The 25,446-nt window shown below is 38.8% G+C and overlaps 1 protein-coding gene across 5 annotated transcripts in view; it reads left to right on the forward strand.

The window, feature by feature from the left end:
- The first annotated feature begins 3,581 nt into the window (after nt 1–3,581).
- Nucleotides 3,582–25,446, forward strand: part of AKAP7 (A-kinase anchoring protein 7) — a 251,554-nt gene continuing 229,689 nt past the window's right edge. For 4 of the 5 annotated variants that reach the window (XR_012124227.1, XM_073219624.1, XM_073219622.1 and 1 more), the window contains exon 1: nt 15,504–15,635. Coding sequence is in view for 4 of the 5 variants with exons in the window: in XM_073219624.1 (XP_073075725.1) it covers nt 15,551–15,635 (85 nt within the window). In the remaining variant the exon portion in view is untranslated. Of the gene's footprint in view, nt 3,745–15,503; nt 15,636–25,446 lie in introns of those variants that run through there. The other variant, XM_036994094.2, reaches the window with a different exon arrangement.

A 25,446-nucleotide genomic window follows, 5' to 3' on the forward strand; every position in this document is an offset into this window, starting at 1 on the left:
AAAAGGCCAGTCACATCAGTCACATGATATATGGTAGGTGTCTGTGCCATGCCACGCTGTGGCCTTTGGGTCCATTCTCTCACCCACCCTGCAATGGGATAGGTGGTTATTACCTTGGTCAGAGCTGTTCCAGCGATGGGTTCCGTAGCCAGCAAGGTGTGGTACACAGCAGCCAGTTGCTTCTCTATCAAGGTGACCCAGACCTCTGCTCCTTTCCATAGTTGTGACCAGGCTCCAGCTGGCAGCAAGAGCAGCAGCAGCAGCAGCAGCAGCAGCAGCAGCAGTAGACTTAGGCTCCGGCCATGGACTGGAGTAGGTGTGGCCAGTAGTGGTGGTGGCACCTCCTTGACCACATGAGTGTAGACACACGTCCCTTGGTGGGAGGGCCACTTCTCCCCATTATTTCTAGGGGCGGCCCTCCCAAAGGTTGCACCCATTAAGACAGATTCTGGGTTCAGAGGAACCCTGCTGACTGTGCCAGACATACATCCAGGGAAAGGAAATCCCGGGGCAACATACCTCTAAAAACCGAAAGCAGTCAAAGGGATAAATAAAGTTTAAAACCCGTTTATTGCTTACAAATTACAGTCCAAGCCTTTCTCTCTTTTCTGCTCCAGCAGAAGCAAAACTGACCCTTCCCCTCTCCTCTCAGGTAGAGAGATAAGCCCTGGGTTGCCCAGGTAATGACTCACTGAGGTGGAGATGAACTTCTCTCCACTCCTGAGGAATGTTGTAAATGCACTAAAGTCATACTTCTTTCCCCCTCTGAACACCTATTGATAAACAGATGTACTAAAGCCAGACAAGATATGCTGGAAATACTACAGTTTTACCCACAGGCCACCCCTTATCTTATGGGGAGAAAAAGGGCTGTGTGTGTGAATCGTTAGAAGATGAACTGAGGCAATATAAAAGTTTTAAGAGTTTATTTGAGCAAAAATGAGAATCTGGCAACATCCAATCCAGCAGATAGGAGCTCCAAGGAGCTGGGAATAAGGAAGTTATACTAGGCAAAACATTGGGTTGGTTATTGCAAAGTTATTTTCTCTTAGGGATTGCAGGGGTCTCTCGGGCAGATTACCTAATTAGTGCTGATCAGGTGATTCTGAATTGATTGGTTTAAGATTCCATTTCTGGGAGAGTTGAAATGGCAATTAAGTTTCAGTGATACAATGTGGGTTTAGCATAAGTGACTCCATTTTGGGTCTGTTTTCTTGTTAACAAAAGGAACATGCTCTATAAATGAGCTCTTTAACTGGCACTACTCACCATTAAAACCAAAATTCAACTATGTAAATTTAAAGATCAAATTGGCTTTATTCCATGATTCATGAATAGAGTAGCATCCCTTCTAGCCAACAGAAAGGAGCTCTGGAGAGCTGCACAAAATGAGAGACTTTTATAAGCAGAAGGGACAGAGACAAGGAAAGAGCAGATTATATCACCTTTGTTTGGGGGGCAGATTACTTTGCTAGTGTTGGCCAGGAAATTCCAGATTTACAGGTTTAAGATTACATTCCTTTACTGCAAATAGGTTAGGTATTAAGTGTTGGTTTACTATATCGTATGGCTTAGCATAAAATACTCCATTTGGGGCCTGTCGTCTCTTTTTTTAAACACCACTAAGCAGAGTGTAATGTGGAGGGTGAGGGAAGAATTGGTCTTCTCATTTATGAGAGTGTCATTCTGAGGACTGAGAGGACCCCCACTGTGGGCAGGGGAACCACCAATTAGCTGATGTCTGGGGATGACACAGGACTTCCTGGAAAGGAGACTGGACGAGTAGAACCCAGTGACACAAGGGATAAGGATGCACAGCAGCAGAAAATTCATCAGTGATGCCAGACCCCCTTTTGAATCCCAGATGTATTTTGGAGGGATTTCTAGGGCTGGAGTTCTGGCAGGAGAGAGTGGGTTCATGTACCTATCAAGATTTACATATTAATGTTAATGTCAATTTTTAGCCTCAGGGTAGGGAAGCTTTAGGACAGTAGGAGTACAAAATATATTGGTTTTTTTGAAAACTTTTGGGTGTTTTTTTTTCTTTTTTGGCAAATCTGAGTACTTAAACAGATCTGATGCTTATAAAAATTTTATTCACTCATTCAACAACTATCCATAAGCACCCTTTATGCACTTGGGAATACAAAGACTTTAGAATGGCCGTTGTCTTCAGGCAGTGACTAGGAAATGTAAGGCAAGTAAGGGTGTTTAGTTAGATTTGCTACGTAGCTAAGAGTTATACTACTCTTCTGATACAGAAGAGGGGAAAACCTTTACAAACGGAAATTTATGTCACCTCCACAAAGTAAAATTTTTGCCTTCCTTTTAGGCAGAAAGGGAGAGGGCAGAGTTCTTTCCGTGTCTGTTGTTTCTCAGTTGCCTCCAGCCCGAAACAATCTTAACGCCAATGTAGCTTATTTGGGGGAGACATCTTCTGATCCCCTTCAATGTTGGCATGGATTACTTTTTTGCATATTTTAGTTTATTACTTATTGCAGTTACTTGTATTTCTGTGCATCAGATGATCAGCTCCCTGAGAAAAAAAACCTTATTTAACTGTATAACCTCAGTACAGAGTAAATGTTAGCGGAACTTGGTGCGCCTCTCTCATCAGCCCATAATTGCTGTGGGTCTGCAAATCAAATACTGCACTTGCTGGAATTATTTTAAAATCAAAGTAACAAGCTCTAGGACCTTGTGTATGGTCTTTATGCCAACTACTGTGGTTGTGCCAAGGCCTTATTTGCTTCCATCTCCACTGTAGCCCGCTTTCAATGTGTTACTCGTAAAAGAGGCTACATTAATTTGAGAGATGCACCTAATCAATTTTCTTACTGCATAGTTTAACTTAAAAGAAAAATCCAATAGAATTGCTCCAAGGTCAGAGGTTTTTTTTTTTTTAATTAATTAAATTGTTCTTTCTCCCATTTTATTCACGTCACTGCTTTAATCTGCAAAAAGCAGATGGTTTCCACTTCCAGGCATAAAACCGTTGTTAAAATTTCGAGACTGACTTTGCCACATTTTTAAGGTAGAGTAAATAAAATATCTAATTATACAGATGGACAAGGTCCCTTTCTTGTAATCGCGCCGTTTCCAAACGTCATTATCAGAAGTGTTTTTAAAGCTCTCGGCGAAACACAGGAGCTGGTGAGCCCGGGCGTGGGTCCTCCGGAGGCCAAGGGGCATGGAATGCTTTCAGCTGGGTCCCACTGTCACCCATCAAAGCGTGGGACGTGAAGGGCCGCGTGACGGCAGTCACAGGGCCGCCACGGGCCGCAGGACCCCGCAGGAGGCAGGGCGAGGGCCAGGCATCCTAAAGCAGGGGGCGCCCGCAGCTCCCCGCGGCGCCCGGTCGCGGCTTCCCTCCGCCCTCCCTGAGCGAGATCGGCGTCGCTCGCCCGAATCCGGGTCCCAGCGGCGCGTCGTGCCGGCCCCTTCCGCTGGCTCCGGACGCCAGGCCCGGGCATGCGGCTGCTGCGGCTGCTGCGGCTTCCGGGGCTCGGCGCCTCCGCGGGCCCGGCCGCCGCGGCCCGAGGCTCCGCTGCCCGCCGCGGCCCCCGCCCCCAAGCGCCACCAGCCGCCCGCCAGCCCCTGGCCCCACCCGGGCCTCCGCCTCTGCGGTCTCCGCCTCCCGCCCAGCCCGGAGCTGCGGCGCCCGCCCGCCGCCTGGCCGCCGCCTGGCCGCCGCCTACCGAGACGCGCCCCCGAGCGCAGCCGCCATGGAGCGCCCCGGAGCCGGTGAGCCCGGGCGGCCCCGCGGGCCGGAAGGGGCGAGCGGAGCGCGATATCACGCTCTCGGGTCTCTACTCCCTCCCTCAAAGCGGGACTCAGCGTAGCCCCGAGGAACGCAGTGCACCCGGGGCGGGATCAGTGCCCCTGTTCTGGTGCACGCACTGGGAGGCGACGGGGGAACCTACCCCAAGTTTCACTTTTGTTTTCCCCGTTCTAATCTTGTGACCCTTACTTACAAAGTTCCTGTCTTGCACACACCCTCTTATTTTTATGGTCAACAAAGCCCGGGAAAATCCAGAGTGTTATCCTGTATCACAAACATTAAAGACCTGAACCACCACTGCAAGTCATTTAACATTTTATTTTAGGTGTGGAAGTGACTAAACTAGCGCCAAATCTGTACTAGGGCCCAGAGTTAATTTGCAGTCTAGGTCAGCATTTCTGTGAACTGAGCTTTGTAAGTAGAGGGAGTTATGAGCTGGACTTTCGGTGAAAGGGACCAAAAGCTAACTAGAGAAAAGGTGCTCTTCTGCTAGATTTTTGTAGTATCAATGCATAAAAATAGATAAAAGGCATTAAAATGTTAAAATGAGTTATGTAATAGCGGTTAACTAATAGTAAATATGTTTACAATTGCTATGGGAATGAAATGACCTAGATCTAGTGGGTGGGGGTCTGAATTTTTGAGATGCCTTTATAAAGGAGAATGGATTGGAGCTTGTCCAAGAGAAAGGAGTCACACCTCACATCCTTTAGTGTGTGGACTACTCATTCAGGATACTGATAGCATTTCTGGGTCTTTTCCTTACTCATATTAACAGTTGAAGATGTTTTGGAGGTATTGTCTCCTTACATTCCTTTCACATATTACTCGTTTATTGTGTCCATTTGTCTCTAGTGTGTGTGGATTGTACTTGTGTTGTCTTTTTAAGAGGAGGAACCAAAAACTTGGAGGTCAAGTGACTTGATGATCATACAGATTTATCTGGATGATAAGAAGCTGTTTTTATTTCATTTTATTTTATTTTGGTATCATTAATCTGCAATTACATGCGCAACATTATGGTTACTAGACTCCCCCCATTATCAAGTCCCCACCACATACCCCATTAAAGTCATTGTCCATCAGCGTAGTGAGATGCTATAGAGTCTCTACTTGTCTTCTCTGTGTTATGCTGCCTTCCCCGTGCCGCACCCCTACATTATGTGTGCTAATCATAATGCCCCCTTTTTCCCCTTATCCCTCCCTTCCCACCCATCTTCCCCAGTCTCTTTCCCTTTGGTAACTGTTAGTCCATTCTTGGGTTCTGTGAGTCTGTTGCTGTTTTGTTCCTTCAGTTTTTGCTTTGTTCTTATACTCCACAGATGAATGAAATCATTTGATACTTGTCTTTCTCCACCTGTCTTATTTCACTGAGCATAATACCCTCTAGCTCCATCCATGTTGTTGCAAATGGTAGGATTTGTTTTCTTCTTATGGCTGAATAATATTCCATTGTGTATATGTACCACATCTTCTTTATCCATTCATCTACCGATAGACACTTAGGTTGCTTCCATTGTAAATAGTGCAGCAATAAACATAGGGGTGCATATGTCTTTTTCAAACTGGGTTGCTGCATTCTTTGGGTAAATTCCTAGAAGTGGAATTCCTGGGTCAAATGGTATTTCTATGTTGAGCTTTTTGAGGAATCTCCATACTGCTTTCCACAATGGTTGAACTAATTTACATTCTCACCAGCAGTGTAGGAGGGTTCCCCTTTCTCCACAACCTTGCTAACATTTGTTGTTGTTTGTCTTTTTGATGATGGCCATCCTAACTGGTGTGAGGTAATATCTCATTGTGGTTTTAATTTGCATTTCTCTGATGATTAGCTATGTGGAGCATCTTCATGTGCCTGTTGGCCATCTAAATTTCTTCTTTGGAGAAGTGTCTGTTCATATCCTCTGCCCATTTTTTAATTGGATTATTTGTTTTTTTGTTGTTGTTCAGATGCATGAGTTCTTTGTATATTTTGGATGTCAACCCCTTATCGGATCTGTCATTTATGAATATATTCTCCCATACTGTAGGAGCCTTTTTGTTCTACTGATGGTATCCTTTGCTGTACAGAAGCTTTTTAGTTTGATAGAGTCCCACTTGTTCATTCTTGCTTTTGTTTCCCTTGCCCAGGGAGATATGTTCATGAAGAAGTTGCTCATGTTTATGTCCTAGAGATTTTTGCCTATGTTTTTTCTAAGAGTTTTATGGTTTCATGACTTACATTCAGGTCTTTGATCCATTTTGAGTTTACTTTTGTGTATGGGGTTAGACAATGATCCAGTTTCATTCTCTTACATGTAGCTGTACAGTTTTGCCACCACCAGCTGCTGAAGAGGCTGTCATTTCCCCATTGTATATCCATGGCTCCTTTATCGTATATTAATTGACCATATATGTTTGGGTTAATATCTGGACTCTCTATTCTGTTCCACTGGTCTGTGGTTCTGTTCTTGTGCCAGTACCACATTGTCTTGATTTCTGTGGCTTTGTAGTAGAGCTTGAAGTTGGGAAGCAAGATCCCCCCTGCTTTATTCTTCCTTCTCAGGATTACTTTGGCTATTCAGGGTCTTTTGTGCTTCCATATGAATTTTAGAACTATTTGTTCCAGTTTGTTGAAGAATGCTGTTGGTATTTTGATAGGGATTGCATTGAATCTGTAGATTGCTTTAGGCAGGATGGCCATTTTGACAATATTAATTCTTCCTAGCCAAGAGCGTGGGATGAATTTCCATTTATTAGTGTCCTCTTTAATTTCTCTTAAGAGTGTCTTGTAGTTTTCAGGGTATAGGTCTTTGGCTTCCTTGGTTAGGTTTATTCCTAGGTATTTTATTCTTTTTGATGCAATTGTGAATGGAATTGTTTTCTTGATTTCTCTTTCTGCTAGTTCATCATTAGTGTATAGGAATGCAACAGATTTCTGTGTATTAATTTTGTATCCTGCAACTTTGCTGAATTCAGATATTAGATCTAGTGGTTTGGGAGTGGATTCTTTAGGGTTTTTTATGTACAATATCATGTCACCTGCAAACAGTGACAATTTGACTTCTTCCTTACCAATCTGGTTGCCTTTTATTTCTTTGTGTTGTCTGACTGCCATGGCTAGGACCTCTAGTACTATGTTGAATAAAAGCGGGGAGAGTGGGCATCCTTGTCGTGTTCCCCATCTTATTGGAAAAGCTTTCAGCTTCTCGCTGTTAAGTATAATATTGGCTGTGGGTTTGTCATATATGGCCTTTATTATGTTGAGGTACTTGCCTTCTATATTCGTTTTTTTGAGAGCTTTTATCATGAGTAGATGTTGAATTTTGTCGAATGCTTTTTCAGCATCTATGGAGATGATCATGTGGTTTTTGTCCTTCTTTTTGTTGATGTGGTGGATGATGTTGATGGATTTTCGAATGTTGTACCATTCTTTCATCCCTGAGATGATTCCCTTGAATGTGATGTATGATCCTCTTGATGTATTTTTGAATTCGGTTTGCTAATATTTTGTTGAGTATTTTTGCATCTATGTTCTTCAGGGATATTGGTCTGTAATTTTGTTTTTTTGTGGTATCTTTGCCTGGTTTTGGTATTAGAGTGATGCTGGCTTCATAGAATGAGTTGGGAGTATACCCTCCTCTTCTATTTTTTGGAAAACTTTAAGGAGAGTGGGTGTTATATCTTCTCTAAATGTCTGATAAAATTCAGTGGTGAATCCAGATAAGATGCTGTTTTTAGTAGCTAAACCAGGAGTTGCCTGGATGGCATTGACCCTTTCCATTGGTTCTTGGGAGTATACTTACTATGCTGTAACTTCAAGGAGAGGAAATCCCGGGGCAAAATACCTCTAAAATGGAAATCAGCCAAAGGGAGAAATAAAGTTTAAAACCCGCTTATTGCTTACAAACTGTGGTCCAGGGCCATTTCTCTTTCCTGCTCTGGCAGAAGCTAGCCAGCCCTCCCCCTAACCTCTCAGGTACAGATAAGGCCTTGGTTGCCCATGTAATTACCCACTGATATAGAGATGAACTTCTCTTCACCCCTGGAGGAACACCTATTGATATGCAGATGTACTAAAGCCAAGCGAGATATTCTGGAAATATTACAGTTTTACACCCATATGCATACCTAGTGGAGTGAATAGAAGAGCTCTTGTGCTTAGTAGTTGTATTTTATTATCCAAGTTGGAAACTTGAATTTTGTGGGACAAAGGGCAAACTGTCCATCTGTTTTTCCTCTCTTGGTCTTTGATGAAGTTATTTTCTGAAGTGCACGTATGTTTGAATGTTGGTGTATATTTCATATATGGTTTTATAAGGTATTTTAAGTGTATATGTTAGGTAGAAAGACAGATATGCACTGGATGAAAAGAGGGTGCAGCCTACCAAGAACTTGGACTTAATCAGATAAAGCCAGAGAACCAGAAAGGTTCTCAGAGTTAACACCCTTTGCAATGTGCTTTCATTCCATCTGCCCTGAATCTGGGCTGAGCTTGAGAACTGCTCTAGCTGATACAGGTGAGATAGGACAGAGACAAGGATCAAGCATCATGATTAATTTTCCTAAAAAATGTCAATATATAAATAGCATAATAAGAACAAGAAGGACTTATTTTAAGGCTAAGATTCCACTTTTGAAAGAGAATTGGGAAGGGTAATCAGCCAATGACTTCTCTTGAGGCAAGGCAAACAGTCTTAACTGATATGTTCCCAATACTTGGGAGTGGCCATTATCTTAGAGAGGAACAAAAGATTTGTCCTACAGAATTACTGAGAGGACTGGCTATAGACAATGACATATTGTCTCTCCCCAGAGATAGAATCATGAAATGAGACCACCTGACAAGCCTATGCACCCAACCCTTTACCTTTGCCCCATTCTTGAAAGCCTTAAAAGACAGAATCCTAAGCCCTTAAGCATGCCTCCTCTTCTCTGAGGTTGCCCATACTCCCCTTTCTTGGAGTGTACATCTTTAAAAGACTTTTTATTGCTCAACTTACTACCCTTTGTCTCTGTGCTTTGTCACTTTGCTCTTCCATCCTGTTGCCAGGCAGATGCATCTGGGGCAGTCTCCCTGCACACCTGTGAAACTTCAGTGTGGACGGGGAGGGTTTTTGACTCTGAAGGAGACAGAATTCTCAAGCAGGTGAGATGAGTGTAGGTAAGGAAGGAATTCATTGAAGCAAGAGAAGCAAGGAATGGCAGCTGCCTTGTAGGCAGAAGAGAACAGGAAAGTGTAGAGGGAAAGGGGGAAAGTTCTCCACCTAGGGCAGATACCTTTGCCAACTCATAAAGTGAGGGTCACTTGGTGTCCTGTGTCCACTTAGATCTGCACTGCAGGGGGACTAACCCCTACCACCCCAGGATTTGGGGGAGCTGGAGAGCATGGGATGGAGTGAGATTATGTTCTGAGAACTTCCCAAAGAAAGGAGATTTTTCACACAGGCTCCTGAAGCTACAGTTCCATCCGGGTCACCCAGGCGAAGGGAATGTACAGGCCCAAATCTGAGCTGTCAGAAGTCCCTCCTGCTTATCAGGATAAAGTCGAGACAGAGTGAAGACTTGGAAATAGAGTGAAATAGCAAAGAGAAAAAAATGCAATAATTTGAACAGTGAGAAAGCTTTATTTAAAAGTACACACTTAAAGATAGGACAGTGCTGGCATACTCAGAGGAGATATACTGAAAGCCTGGGGATTCTGTCTTTTTAAGGTTTTCAAGGCGGGGCAAAGGTCCGATGAGGGTGTGGTTGGGGTAGGCTTGACTTGTGGTCTCCTGATGTCTCTCTCTAGTGAACGACACTATGTCCTCATTCACAGTCAGTCCTCTAGATAATTCTTTACGATAAACTTAACACAAGGGATTTATTGATTGTGTTCTTCTCCAAAAGTGGTTACCCTCAAGCAGTGGAGACATATCAGTTAAGACTGCTTGCCCTGTTTAAGGTGGGTTGTCTGATTGCTAAAGAATGTTAGGAATCTTCTCAACTCTCTGCTTAAAATGGAATCTTAGCTTTAAGATGAGGTCCCTCTTGTTCTTACTATACTGGTTATATCTTAGCATTTTTCATCATAGACAGGAAAAGTTAATCATGATGCTTGTCCCATGTCCCTGTCCTACCTCAATTCCATTTTCCAGACTTCAAGCACAAGTCTTCACTTAGTCTTATTCCAGGTAAGCAAGTAAACCTTCCTTTATCTACCTGGACTCTAGCCCATTCCTCCCTTAGGTTATATTCAAATAAAACTTTCATTCTGCTTCACTACTGTGTCTCTGCCCTGCAACTCTTTGTTGTGGCGGGACAAGGACTGAGGAGAGAAAGCTCATCACCCCAACAAACATATTAATTGTTTTCTTATAAAAGTAATGTTAATTCTATTTAAAACATTTGAGTAGCAGAAACAGGGAAAATATAAATTTATTGGGTACAGCTATATCAGTATTTAGAGATAATTTATATCCGAAACCTTGTCCTACATAATTGTAGTCAGAAATCATCTGCATTGTTATATTTGCTTTTTAAAAGTTGTAAGCTTTGTCGGTTGTGCAGTCTTCATAGCCATATTCTTACTGGCCTCATTAAGCCATGTAATCTGAGGCATTAAGTTGTTCCACTTTTTCTTCTTTCTTAAAGGATAGTGAACCTATGTCAGCATGTATGACACTCAGATATATCGGCTTCTGATCTAATGCCAGGTTGCTTTCTAAAGGATTGCCTCAGTTTACAGTGTCATAAATTCTGTGATAAAAGGCAGTGGGTATGTTACTTAAAAGACAGATTTTGGCAGTAGAATGACTGGATTCAAATTCTAGCCCCAAGACAGCTGTAACCTTGGACAAGCTAATTGATTTGGCTCCTCTGTAAAATAATAGTATCTCCCAGATAGCTTGGTTGTGTGGATTAAGTGAGTTCCTATCTGTAACGTGCTTCTGGCTGTGCCTGGCTTATAGCAGTAGCCCAAATATTAGCTGTTTTTAGTAGTAGTGGTAGTTGACCAGCTTCACCTCATCTTTATGTTTTAATGTACTTAGCAGCATTACTTTTATTTGGATTTGTACAAAAGAGAGAGTATTATTTTTACTACAGTTTAGACCAAATTTTAAGTACTCAAAACAATCAATTTGTAGTTCTAAATGCTTTAAGGGTCAGTCATTTTAAGGAAGCTTTCTGAAAGCAAGATATTTATACCTTCTGTTAAAGAAAGTGCAGTTATAATGGGTGTGTTTAATTCGCGTCTGCCAGCCTTTGCCCAGATGCTAGCTCTGAGAGAATTGAAAGAAGGCTTTGCGGTTGAACCCCGTTGAGAGACACTGCTCCATGGAATGAATGACCAGCTGTTCTTTCAAGAGTTATTGGAAGTAGTATTCTTTTTTCCTCAGTTCATCATTCAGATCTACAAAAACTGTTTCAGTTATTCTGTAAGCTAATGGAGCAGAGTTTGTATTTCAAGTTCTAGATTTCTGCTGATTTTGACATAACATTTCATTCACGAGTTTATATATTCTTTAACAAAATGGACAGTGATGTTGAGCAAGTTTATTATGCTTCAATTTTCATTTTTATGTTAGTTGGGATATTAGTACCCTTCCTTCATTTTTCCTGTGAAAAGGGAAATCTGATGGGCTGAAGCTGCTGTTAAACACCCAACATTTTTCCATGAACGTTGTAGCTTGAGTGTTTTTTTTTTTAACCACTGCAAATGTATACTTACCTTTATCCAGTCATTCAGTCACAAAAGTATTTGTCACTGACTGTGAGCTGAACACTGTGCTAGGCATTGAGGAACCAAAGGAGAGTAATCAGGGAACTTAAAGAACTTAGAGATCAATCATACTTACTGTAGGGCTGTAATTTTGAAAAGTGCCCCATTTCACTTTCAAAAGTTTCCCTGTTTGGGTGGTTGTCTTTCCAGTGGGTTTCAGCCCTGGGCCAGTTCACTATGGATTCAATGAGACCAGAGAAATGACAATGGAACGTTTTTGGGGTGAAAGGGTTTCTATCCAACATTACTCCCAGGGTGGCAGGCAGGTCAGTCACTAGAATCCCTTCCACTCAGAGCGAATCCGCTTGCAGCAAACCGGTCTCTGCCTCTGGGCCTCTCTGCCCCCGCAGCCGTCTCGGTCTCTGTCTTTGGCACTGCCACCACTGCAGTCTCTGCTCTCCTGCAGTTGTGTCACTCTGTCGCCCAGAGTACTGGACGGAGCTGTTTATATAGAGTCAATAGCAATGTATTGCCTACACGTGTGTAGTGAGTGAGCCACCCAGGGCCAGGTGAGAATCCTGGCCGTAGGAACCTTCACTTAATCCACAGTGGTATATTATATGATCACTTTAGCTGTGAGTCTAATGGAGAAGACAGACAGGTGGACAGCTGTAACATGATGTTGCTCTGTGACCGGAGGAGCACTCGGTACCTGGAAGGAGCCTTGAGTACCTAACTCAGCCCTGAGCTGGGGATCAGGCAATTTTTACCCCATAGTAAACACCTGATCTCAGTTTTTACTTTAAAGTTGATTATTCTCAACTGTTACCACCGTCTCTTAGTCTGGTGTAGAATCAAGGTATAGGAGAAGCAAAGGGGATCTTCTGGAGAAGTAGTTTTCAGACTTCCATTGCACATCAGAATCACCCTCCTAGGATTTAAAAAGTGCTGAGGTCGCCCTTATCTTCAGAGGTTCTGATTTAATTGGCCTGGGGGTAGGATCCAGACATTGGTAATTTTAAAAAGCTCAGATGATTCTAATGTGTGGCTAATATTTAGAATTTTGCAATTAGGACAAACTTGTCATCTAAGAGATGAGATAACTCCTGAGTCTAGAGAGTTCACCTGACTTGCCCTGCATCACACAGCTGGCTGGGTCAGCACAAGAATATCTGCCTGCTGATTTTTAGTCATAAACCCTTTCTGTTATAGCAGCCAGCTTGCCTTGCTTCAATACCTAAACACCATTGTTACCACCAGTGTCCCTGTGTGTGATTCTCCTTTTGGTATAGCCAGAGTGAGCTGCATAGCACTTGGTCTTGCCAGTGGGTTTCAGCCCTGGGCAAGTTCACTATGGATTCAATGTGACCAAAGAAATTGACAGCAAAACATTCTTTGGGGTGAAGGGGTTTATTACCCTGCTTGTTCTCCTGGCAGTAGGTCGCGTCTCTTCCTCCGCCCAGAGCATTGGGCCGAGCTCTCTATATAGTGCAATAGTAGCTTATTGCTCAAAGGTGTGGAAGCAGTAGCCTAGCAACAGGCCAGTTACATCATTAAGTTTAGTGAGGATCCTGGCCATAGGAACCCCAGCTTCCCACACACTTGTTCTCCAACTGTTGTTGATTAAGCTCAAGATAAACTAAAAGTTAAACTACTTCAAGAACTTTTTTTTCGTTAAAAATGACTAAATTTATCATGCTACTTAATTCTTTCACTTGCCTTCAAAATGTGTTATTGGAGCCCACCCCATTCCACCCCATATTGCCAAGAACCCAGTATATTTCCTAGTGGCACATGGACTTCAGAGCTCGTTATGATATCAGTGTTAAATAAATGGGCCAATTTCATGTCACTAGGTTCTCCCCACCTCCCCAGCTTTATTGAGGTAGAATTGGTGTGGATGAAATGAAAGTTCTGTGGCCAGAATTCTCACCTGGCCCTGGTTGTCTAGTTCACTACACGGGTGTGGGCAGTATGTCGTTATTGACTCTATAAAAAGAGCCCCGCCCAGTGCTGTGGTTGACATGATAGCACGGCTGCAAGGCTGCAGGAGAGCAGAGCAGAGGACGGCTGTGTGGGCAGAGAGGCCTGGAGGCAGAGACCGGCTTGCTGCATGCAGACTCGCTCTGAGAGGATGGGATTCTAGTAATTGACCTGCCACCATGGAAATAAGCTTGGGTATAAACCCTTTCACCGTAAGAACTTTCTACTGTCATTTCTTTGGTCACATTGAATCCATAGTGAACATGCCCAGGGCTGAAACCCATTGGCAAGACAATTATTAAGTAAAATTGTGTGTATTTAAAGTGTATGTGATGATCTCATGTAAGTATACATTGTGAAATGATTACAACTATTAAGTTAGCACATACATCACCTCACTAGCTGCCTTAAAACATTTTTTTGTGTGTGAGAATGCTTAAGATCTACTCTCAGCAAATTTCAAGTATGCAATACAATATTAATTATAGTCACCATGGCATATGTTAGAACCTTAGAACTTAGGAAGTTTTTAGGTTAAGAATACAATAGAGAAAAGCAAAAATTGGGTTTATTTCACAATGTTCTAATATTCATTCAGCCTTGTGCATATTTAATTGCCCAAATACTCTTTGCTTACTTTGTAAGTGTAACCCGCATGGTAAATGATGGTCCTTTATGTGTAGCTGCATGTGGCCACAGGTACAAGCTATGTATTGATCTATTAAAACCTTTGAGTATAAACAGCATTTGTATTTTTCAGTGCAAGAGTAAAATGGAATGAAAACATATACTTGTTCTTATGTAGTTCACATAGTTGTGAGTTTATGATTAGACTCATTGTAAACTAACATTTGTTGGACACCTGTGTGCCAGGCATTCATACTTAATAAAATTTGAGCTATAATATAAATAGTAGCATTATTAAGATTGTACTGTCTTTTTTTTTTTTCTTCTGGCTTTTGTATTGAACATGACTAATTGATATACAAAAACAACAACAAAAAGGTTTGCTTTTATCTAGAAAATAGGTGTGTGTGTGAATAGTCAAGACTGATCAAACAGCAATAAAGTTTCAGATTTTTTTTGATACATGTTAACTGTGACCTATCATGATAGCTATTAGGTTGTATGTTTTAAGTTATATTCTTAATGGAAATGTGTTTTTTAGGTATTATATTTGAATATAGAGGATTACAACAGAATGGAATAAATGACTTCTTTAATATCTTTAATGGAAGATTAGTCTTTAGTTAGTATATAGGATAAGCATTTTATAAGTATCCCAGGGTTTTGTTCAGTCTTAGTTCAAACAACATTTGTGTCTGTCAATAAAACCTTGGGAAATAATGGTGCTGGGGAGGCCACCTACTGACAAATAGAGCAGTTAACTTTATCATTTTAAACAGACACCCTCTTCCCTTTATCCTCCACCCCAGACATATGATTGTTCCATGCATAGCAAAAAACAAAGCAGAACGAATGTGAAATGTGGCTTTAATATTGGTACATGCCCATGGGAAGGCTGTCAGGGAAACTAAGATCTTATGCTTTTTAATCATTGAATTTACAGAAAAGCATATTTAGAGCCATGTATATTTTAACTGAATTTCCAGTGTTAATGTGATAATGGAGAGAAAAATTTAAAAGTCTGTATTGAAAAAGAAGTTCAGAACTTGTACAGCTGAGAACATGTGATATTATTTAAAAATAAACATAGAAAAGGTTGACAAAATGTTGGTTTTCAAAAGTTATGAAAAAATGTAGCTTTAGAATTCGTATAGACAAAAGATCTTGAGTATTCCTAATTACTTCAGTATTCATCAAACCTTGAGTACTGTTCAGAAAATTATTGAAGTGTTTAACATAAAATGCATTTGCACAAATGCAGAGTAAAGCATAAACAATACATATATAAAGAGCTTTACAATGTATTTGGATACAAGTTGTAATATTTCTTAACAGATGTTAATTTATATTGAAATCATTAGAGTTGTTTGGGAAATGAGTTCAAAAATAAGTTAAATAATACATTTTTCTTTTTGTGATATGTTAAAGGAGAAGTAAGTTCCAATGAGTGTGAAAACGTGTCAAGAGAAAAGGAAATGTCAGAAGAATTTGAAGACAATGCTATGGAGACTCTGGTAGATATGCCATTTGCTACTATAGATATTAAAGATGATTGTGAAAGTAAGTACTTTATTAAATATATATTTAGAAGCAATGAATAGTAAAATTTAGTTTTATATATATATATATATGTATACTTTGTAATAAATTACTTCACCTTAAATACCATATTCTTGAGTTTGGGTTGTTAATAGTTATCAGTTGATATTCTATTGTCAAAGCTATCACAGATAATATTAGGACATGTCTCACAAAATTTGGGGTCAGATAGGTCTGTAGTTCATAAACTACTTTCAGAAAACAATGCGCCAGAACATTTCATGGTTTATAACCTCCTTTTTTAATTCTTGTGTAGCTGCTGCTGTTGTCAGCAGTACCCAATCATCTAACAAATGTTTCCTGGTTATGTGAGCCAGACACTTTGCTAGGCCTTGGGAGGGTTACCAGTGGACAAGACAGACGTTATTCCTTTCCTCATGAAGGTCAACAGGCTAGTGTTGAAAACCGTTAAACTTTTAATCAGTTATGCACTTATTAGATGGATTCAATCCCTGAGAGCTCCATTCCCAAACTTGAGAGAAGCAGTGCTTGTGCTTACTTGATTGACAAGGAACCACCATAAAAGTCTAAATCTGAATTTCATGTCGTTGTAAAAACAATACTGTATGTGATGTTTGGGGCTACCTCTGCTGAAGTAAAACAAGATTTGCTTGTTGGATTGTGAGTAGGAAAATAAGGAAAACAATGTGTTCTGCCAATGTTTGACTACATACTCTGTGCCACTCTCTTTGTGGATTTACATAAAACCTGGCTGTGATTTGATATAGCTTTATCTTGGAGGCTTCATAAGAAATTATTTAGTTTAGTGTCTTCATTTTGGAGAAGAGAAAGTGAGATTCAGAGAAGTATACCAACTGAATTCATACAATTGAAAAGAACTAGTTATAATGTCTATGATTTCTGATTTGTTAGTCATTTCTTTGATGATTAATTGGATGCCTGACAAATGCCAAGTACCATTGCCAGATATTGGGAATAATGAAACACATCATCAGGAAACCTGCAGCGTCACTGGGAGCAGCTGTAATCCCATAAGATGCATGCCATATAGGATGCTGTGGGAGAACAGGGGAGGAGGATGTGATGGGGGCATCTAACCTGGATGTGGGGTAAGAGGGTGTCCTGGAAGACTTGCTGTAGGTTTGGTGAGATTAGAGGCCTGGTGGATAAATATGAACTATCCAGGAAAGTATGAACTTTCTTTTGTGCTAACTGTCCATGAATTTAACTGATCATCAGGATTTTCTGTAGAGTGATGTGAAAGTACATATTGCTCTTTTCTACCTTTGGGTCAGGCCAAAGAATCTTAATTAATTAAATAAATAAAGGTATCGTTGGAATACAATCTTATGAAGGTTTCACATGAGCAACATTGTGGTTACAACATTCACCCATATTATCAAGTCTCCCCCCCACCCCATTACAGTCACTGTCCATCAACATAGTAAAATGCTATAGAGTCACTACTTGTCTTCTCTGTGCTATACTCAGGCCAAAGAACCTTAAGAATCTCTTTTTAAAACATCCCGTGTGGTTCTGGTGCTCAGCCTTTCTCAGAAACCACATTGCTCTCTATCTCATTGTCTTCTGATACAGTGAACCTGATTTGTATTTTGGGGAGCTGTAAGGAGGGAGGGACACTAAACATGTATTAAATGTCTGGTAATTTGTTAATCAGTTTTTCCCATTCTATCATCCAAGAGGAAAAGGAAGGACGAAGAGCTGTTTGCTCAGTCAGAGCACAGGTTTCCCATCTTTCCCTTTACAGCTAGCCTGTAAAGGAAAGCTTTTGTGGGGTTCACAGCTACTAGAGAAACCTTCATCTGAAGAATTAGTATACCTGTTCAGAAGAAAAAGAACCTTTGGAAATGAGAGGCAAGAATAGCAAGGATTTAATCATGATTTCCTCTTAATTCCCTATTTTTTGAGTAAATAAAATGAATATATCTAAGACATGAAATCACTTACTTACTTTTATTGGAGAAAAGTTGCTATATAGTATTATATTGGCTTCAAATGTACAGCATACTGACTCAGTAATCGTATACATTACTAGATGCTTGCCACGGTAAGTGTAGTTACCTCCTATCACCATACCAACAAGATACTGCATTATTATTGGTTATATTCTGTATGTTGTACTTCCATTCCTATGACTAACTTATTTTACAATTTGTAGTTTGTACCTCTTTATCCCTTTTGCCTATTTCACCCATAATCACTTCTTTCTGATATCATTACTCTAATTTGGATATAAAATAAAGAAGAATTTTTCTGAATAGTCATGCCTATGTGCACATGGTGGGCATCTCTCTTCACACTTCTTCCCTCTGAGCCCTGTTTCAGTCTCTGAATCATTCCCCACATAAGATACATTGAAACGAGGTGAACTGTGTTCACCATTCCAGCAGTAGGTACTTCCGGTTTATGTATAGCTTGCATGTAGCTAACTTGTGTGAACATACAGCTTGTACTTGGGATTGAGAGTGGGATGCCGCAAGAATCCCAGAGAGCAAGTAGTGTTTCTGTAGCTGCTATATTCTTGTAGTTTCACTGGTGTGGAGAAACAGTGTCAACTGGGCCCAGAAAGAAGGAAGGGAATGTGTCTGCAGCTCTGCAGTGCTTGTCTGCTCCGAATGGCCTCCCTGCTTTTTCAGAGGATGGGCATTGGGAAGATTGGCTCATCCTTCATACAAATAAGGTCTGTTCTCTGCCAGTATATGGTGTTTCTTACCAAAGAAATGATGTTATTTGTGTAAGTTAGGGGCTCAGGTCAGCCCAGAAGTCCATTTTTATCTTTAAAGTATTGTATCACTTTTTGATAGTTCAGACTTGGTGAGTTAAAAATTTTTGTGGGTTGAGTCTCCAAACCACCATGTATATTACTTCTGTGGGAAAATAAATTTCAAGCTCCAGCTTACAGTCAGTGTGGTATAACAAAACATAAAATGTGTGTTTTAAGTTTTGGTTATTTCATTTTCTACTGGTGTGACCTGGGACTGTTTACTGAGTGAGCTGGGCTTCTTCAACTGAAACGTGGCTATTCCCTCCTGCTTACCTCACAGCGTTGCTGTACAGATCAAAAGAGGTAGTGGGTAAGATGGCCATTAAAAATCTATAATAATGTATAAATGCTATTTATTAGAGCTTTGAAACATATCCCTTAGTTATTTGAAGGCAAACTTGTTCTCTGTCATTTTTCTGATAGCACTTATTAACACTCTAAGGAACAGATACTACAATTCTTTGCCAACCACAAACTATTAACTAGTTATTGTGAAGTGAGATTTTTCTAGAAACGTACAAAAACTGGGAGTTTTGTTGCCAGCCCTTAAATGTTAAGATATAGTAATGGTGTTTGTGTCCCAAACACAGGGTAATTGGTTTGTGGCTCGAGTGGACTCAATGTGGCTTTCCCTCCCACTTAGTAACATGGGAATCCCATCGGTCTGTTGGCTCCGTGGGAGACAGCAGCCTTACCCTCCCCAAGGTGCTGCTTGTTGCTTTTGGTCAGTGAAGATCTTGAGTTAACTGCCAAGAAATTCTTGCTGCTAGAAACCCTGGCAGAGCAATGAGGAAAGTAGTGCTAACAAGAAGACTTCTGCAAGAAGGAGAATCCATGCCACTAAGAAAACTATTCTCCGAACGTTTGGCTCAGTTGTCAACTGTGTTGTTAACCTCTGTTGTGGGTGCAGTATCATGATTAGGTTTTGTGAGGTCTGGTTGGCTGAAATGGGTTTTTAATTTTTTTTGTTTCATTTTTGAGAAGAGGCTGTTTTAAATAGAATTGTATGTTAGACTATGAAATGTATTAGAACATTGTTAGAATTAAATATAAAACATTAGAATTGTGTATTAGACAATAAATACAGAATAAAAATGTAGAAATTTTTAACTATAAATATTAATGATAAAATATCCAAAAGTATGTACAAAAGAAGATCCTTTAGAAATGTTGAGGAAGCAATAATATCTGAGCTGTGCCTTTTGGCCTCATAGGTTGGGCATGTTCTTGAAGAAAACCAGCTTTAGTGAGTTGTTGACCTGGACCTGGTTGGGCCTGTTCTTTTAACAAGGTGGAGTGTCATTGGTCAGTTGGTCTCTAGTAAACCATCCAGAGAATGTTTGAGGTTGCTGTGAGTCCTGCCTCTGAAAGCTGAATGGGAGTCTGCCACCAGGAGTCATTCTGTTGATACTAATAGTTTAGTAAGCTTCCTACAGAGTGTGGGTTTGTGGAAGGCTTTAGATTAACTGACTCTATTCTCTTAAGAGAATCACAGTCCTTAACTATCATGCAACATTTAAATAAAATCAAGATTTAAATTAAATTAAATCAAGATTCAAAGTAAAATATTTGAGGTTTTTTCTTTAGTCATGTCTTTCCTAAGTGTGGAATTCAGTTCTCATGTAGAAATTACCATTCATGTTTTACCTCACATAGAATTCTACCTTGTAATGATTGAAGATTTTAGAGTTAATGGGAAATTCTCATTTTGTTACCTATTTGTTAGCTAATGTTATTAAGCTGTATTTAAAAACATTTTTTTTGACACTTAAGCATTTTAAAATATCAATTGAAACTTAACCTTTACCTGAAAAAATTTTTCATGGACAAATGCTATGTCAGCTAAAGATCGAATCTTAATGCCTGGTATAGTAAGTGATTACCCTGAATCAGTTTTAAAAGAGGATAAATTCTGTTCTGTATCTTCTCTGTAATTGATTAGAGAAGCATGTGATACATATTCCAGGTTTTATTATGAAAGGGCTTAAGGCAAATATTTGTCCCAAATAATACAGAGGGTTGATACCTTTTTCCTTATTTTTTTTAAAAAAGAAAACAAAAATTAGAAAAGCCCAATAGATAATAGTGATTAAATCAACACCTATTTATTGAGTACCTGCTGTGTACCAAATACAATTATTGGTGTTGGGCAAAGGATATAGAAGACAAAATTCAGTTAGTAAACAAATATATGGAAAGTTACTTAACTTCGTAAGTATCAAAGGATGCACATTAAAATAAAATTCTAACATAAAATTGTCAGTATCTTTTAAAAATAATACTCAGATGGTATGTTTACATTGCTTCTGACAATGTATTGTTATAGTTCTTTTAGAATGGAGTTCGTTAGAATCTCCAGCAATGTTTATACATGGGGTAGAGCCACTCATGGGAGTCCCAATATGAGGACATAGTCTTACTTGTTGAGAAAATTTTTAGTCATAAATATGTGTTTCTGTGTCTTTTAGGTAGCAAAAATATTGGGGAAAAAATTCCAAATATCCAAGGTTACAGAGTGGTTGAATAAGCTCTACTAGTGCTTAAAGTTACATATTATTCAATGATATATTATAAAAATAGTATTTCTGAAAACTATAATAGGAAACATTTCCTATATAAAACACAAAGTGAAAGTGTAGGGGAAAAAATGTATGTGCTGTTTGTTTACAGTTGGTGTAAATACTTTATGTGATCTGTCACCAAAATTCATAGTAGTTGTGTTAAGATAGGTTTATGAGCAATTTTTTTGTTTCTCTAATCTTCAAATTTTATGAGTATTTTTGATTCTTATGAAAAAAATACAATTACAATTTCAAAATGTTGTTAAAAGCTTGCTCTTAAGGTTATAAAATAAGCTTCATTGATTCAGTTAGTGGAGAGCTGGATAAATTCATTCCTTTTTGATCCTGTCCACTAAGGTATTACTAATACTGTTAAACTGTGCTGTGGAGTCAGACTGTCAAGGTTCAAAATTGCTCCTGCATTGCCTTATTTTATATTTTGAGCAAGTGTCTAGGTTCAATTTCATTATATATACAGAACTGACATAAAAATTATAAGTTTGACCTGATTGTTTATAGGTCATAATGCGTGATCAAAACCGAAAGTTTCGGTGATGAATGCCCTTGTACTGTTCACCATGTAAGAATTTATTCACTATGTAAGAATTCGTTCACCATGTAAGAACTTGTTCGTTATGCTTCAGAAGATTGGAGACTGACGAGAATTAGACTTGAGATGGAGTAATGATTGTACATTGAGCATTGACCCCCCTATACTGAATTTTATTGTTGTTAACAACCATTTGATCAATAAATATGAGAGATGCCCTCTCAAAAAAAAAAAATTATAAGTTATCTCATAGGAATTGCTGGGAGGATCAACTCCTTAACCATGTACAGTCCTTACGACAGTGTGTGCCACAGAACTAGGCTCTGTAAATTTTTATTTTAATCCCACCAATGCTTTATGCCTAAATATATTTGCTAAATTAAATATTTTAAAAAATTTACTCCTTGAGAGCAGTGTTTTATAATAATATTATTGAGTGCATCCAGCACATTTCTAAATGCTTTAAATTTTCTTAATCCTCACAGAAACTCAATGAGGGTGTACAATTACTTTTTTTTTTTTTGAGAGGGCATCTCTCATATTTATTGATCATATGGTTGTTAACTACAATAAAATTCTGTATAGGGGACTCAATGCACAATCATTAATCAACCCCAAACCTAATTCTCAACAGTCTCCAATCTTCTGAAGCATAACGAACAAGTTCTTACATGGTGAACAAGTTCTTACATAGTGAATAAGTTCTTACATGGTGAACAGTGCAAGGGCAGTCATATCACAGAAACTTTCAGTTTTGATCACGCATCATGAACTGTAAACAATCACGTCAATTATGATTATTCATTTGATTTTTATACTTGATTTATATGTGAATCCCACATTTCTCCCTTATTATTATTATTATTATTATTTTTTTAAATAAAATGCTGAAGTGGTAGGTAGATGCAAGATAAAGGTAGAAAACATAGTTTAGTGCTGTAAGAGGGCAAATGTAGATGATCAGGTGTGTGCCTATATATTAAGTATTAATCCGAGCTAGACAAGGGCAACAAAACATCCACGGATGCAGAAGATTTCTCTCAAAACAGGGGGGGTGAGGTTTTAAGCCTCACCTCTGTTGATCCCCAATTTCTCACCTGATGGCCCCCCTGCGACTGTGCCTGTCTTAGGTTGTTCCTCCCTTGAGGAATCTTACCCGTCTCTGGCTAACCAGTCATCTTCCGGGGTACAATTACTTTTTTAAAGAAAGTTTTAATAATTTTCCAAAGATTATTCAGATAATAAGGGGGAATAATTCTATGAAATATAGAAGGTTATATTCTAAGTCGTATAACTAAGAAGTTTTGAGAGTTTTTACTTCAAAGATTTTGTCTGCTTAAGTTAACAACAACAAAAAAAATCAAAACAAAATCTAGTTCATTCTCAGCCTCTTGGCTAAGAGCAAGTGTGAAAACATTCCACCAACAATAGTAGATAGACTATGTAGTTAATTTAATTTATCCCATAATTCATTTTGTTGTAATTTCTTGAGGGAATAAATGAAACTTTAGGAAAAATTAGATAATTTATATAAAATGACATGTGGTGCTTTAGGTAAAAAAGCAAATGCATAGATCAGAGAGTTACAGCCTTTTTCAACAAGACCAGATTCATTAGAGCACGTTAAAATGGCTCCTGAAATCATTATGAAAATTTAACAAGTGTAATAAATTAAATTTATGAGATGGATTTACAAGCTCTACTGCAACTGATTATTTTTTTTTTCTTTTTTGCTAAAGAATAAAGTTTAATCCAGGAAAGTTCCAGGGTATGTGGCCAAAGCTTTATATATTTTATTTCTATGATTACTGATCTTTAATCTTTTTATTGGTAAAAGGATATTACATGAATATTTTCCTCATTATATTTTTATATGAATTAACTAAAAAGAATTAATAGTAGATTGTATTTTAGAACTTAGATTATGAATTCGAAGTTGGAAATATATGAAATTCAGTAAGGAAAAAAGGCGTTTGATAGTCTGGCCATACACATAAACTTTACAAATAAAAGGCAAAGAAGATATGCAAACAAGAGAGAAGAGATATAGGCCTCAGTGTCTAACAGATTGGCTGTAAATCAGCAGAACTCACTGAATTGAAAAAAAAATCCAAACATTTTATAAGGGTTAATAAAATTGGACTATAGCAATAAATTCTCATAGGGTTCTTTTCCTTTTTTGCCCAGCTCTCATTAGATAATTTTAAACTTTGCCTAACAAAAGAAAATTTTAGATTATCCAATTCAAAGGAAAGTTTGTTACTGATAAGATTAGAGAAAACTAAGGGAATTTAGAAAAACTCTGAACTGTTTATCTTTACCAAGTGTGGTTGTGTTTCGAATTGGGATTTTCCACTGTGTCATTCTCATGATACCAGAATTGTTAGAGTTGTTAACAATATATCGTAACTATGACTTTTAGAGATTATAATTTTCCTTCTTTCAGTGTCTGCAAAATGGATTTATGGCATGTTTGAAATTGGAAAAATAAGTTGCTACAGAGAGGAGCACAATTTAGTTTTAAACTGATAAGATACAAAGCAACCTAAAATGCTGAAAGCCTGGGGGTCTTTTAAGTACTATGTGACTAAATCTGTACTTCTTAATATTCTTCATATTGAGAAAAATGCAGCAAAAAAAAAATGATTCTGTCTTGTGTTCACAGTAAGGAATATATTTTGAATTGCCGCCCACTACATGTGTATGCTAAAAACTCAAATTTCATGAAGCAATACTTAATATTTACCATAAGCAATGTACTGTCTATATTACTTATGTTCCATTCCATGCCACCCCACTGCATTCCTTTCCATTTTAATTTTTTAAAAAGTGCTTTTTTTTATTATATTCTAAGTTGATTCCATAACCCACTGGTTGATACTTGCAGATTGAAAAAGAAAAACTAGACTATAGGTTCAGGATTCTCTGTCTACTATGTTAAATTTGAGATGAAATAAAGTTATAAATGCAGCTGGATTGTTAGTTTGGACACCACTGGGCATTTAACTTTTGTCCTTTATGTTTCAAATATACTGGTAGCTGAGATTAGGAGGCTTGATACAGTTTAGGAATACTGGCAAGAAGTTGTAGAAGTGTTTTGAATTTCCTATTGGATGATATCAGGAGGCATATAGTGTTTGGTTTCTTCCTTTTTTGTGATGTTAAGAATGGTCAGTGGCCTCCCATCTTGTCCCTGTTATATCCATTATTACAGTTCCCCAACAGCTTTCCATCTGTTGGATAATCCATTGGTGATCTTTGGGTTGATCCATTAGTCTGTTAAGGGTTTCAAAATGGTGATACTCTAACTCCATCCTTTGCATTTATTAGCTGAAAATTTCTATAAAGAACTTTATTTCCCGTATAACTATTTGATTATAAGGAAACAGGTTACATGCTTGACTTTTTTCCTTTTTTATCATCAGATTTTTAGAATAATGGTTCTTCAGACTCCTCCAAAGGTGACCTATGAGTTTTTTATTTTAACTTTTCTTTTGAGTATTATTATGAAGTAATGGATTAAAACATACTTAGTGTACCTCACACCATTAAAGTTACTTGATGCTCAAATTGTCCCACCTTTGGCCAGTAGGGGGACTTTCAAATTGACCCTAGAGACCGTCTCACATGGTATTAGGAGTCTGAATTTCTAGGCTACTCTAGTGTATTCTATGTCTCCAACCTACAATCAGTTATTTCTTTAAGAAATGGCCAGCTTTTAAAATTCTCAGATAAATGAAGTAGCTTGGTGGAAAGATGCTTGTTGGAAGACTCATCTTTGGGTCAGTGCCCTTTTCGCTATAAAGTGCTGCTTCTAAAGAAATTGAAACAGACACTGCTAGTTGCCTTGTCAGCAGCCCTTCCTCCTCCCCTTTTCCTTTTGTAGATTCCTTTTTCTACCTCGGCATAGATTGA

The sequence above is a fragment of the Manis javanica genome, chromosome 13 (assembly GCF_040802235.1).
Source record: "Manis javanica isolate MJ-LG chromosome 13, MJ_LKY, whole genome shotgun sequence".
Taxonomy (NCBI): Eukaryota; Metazoa; Chordata; class Mammalia; order Pholidota; family Manidae; genus Manis; species Manis javanica.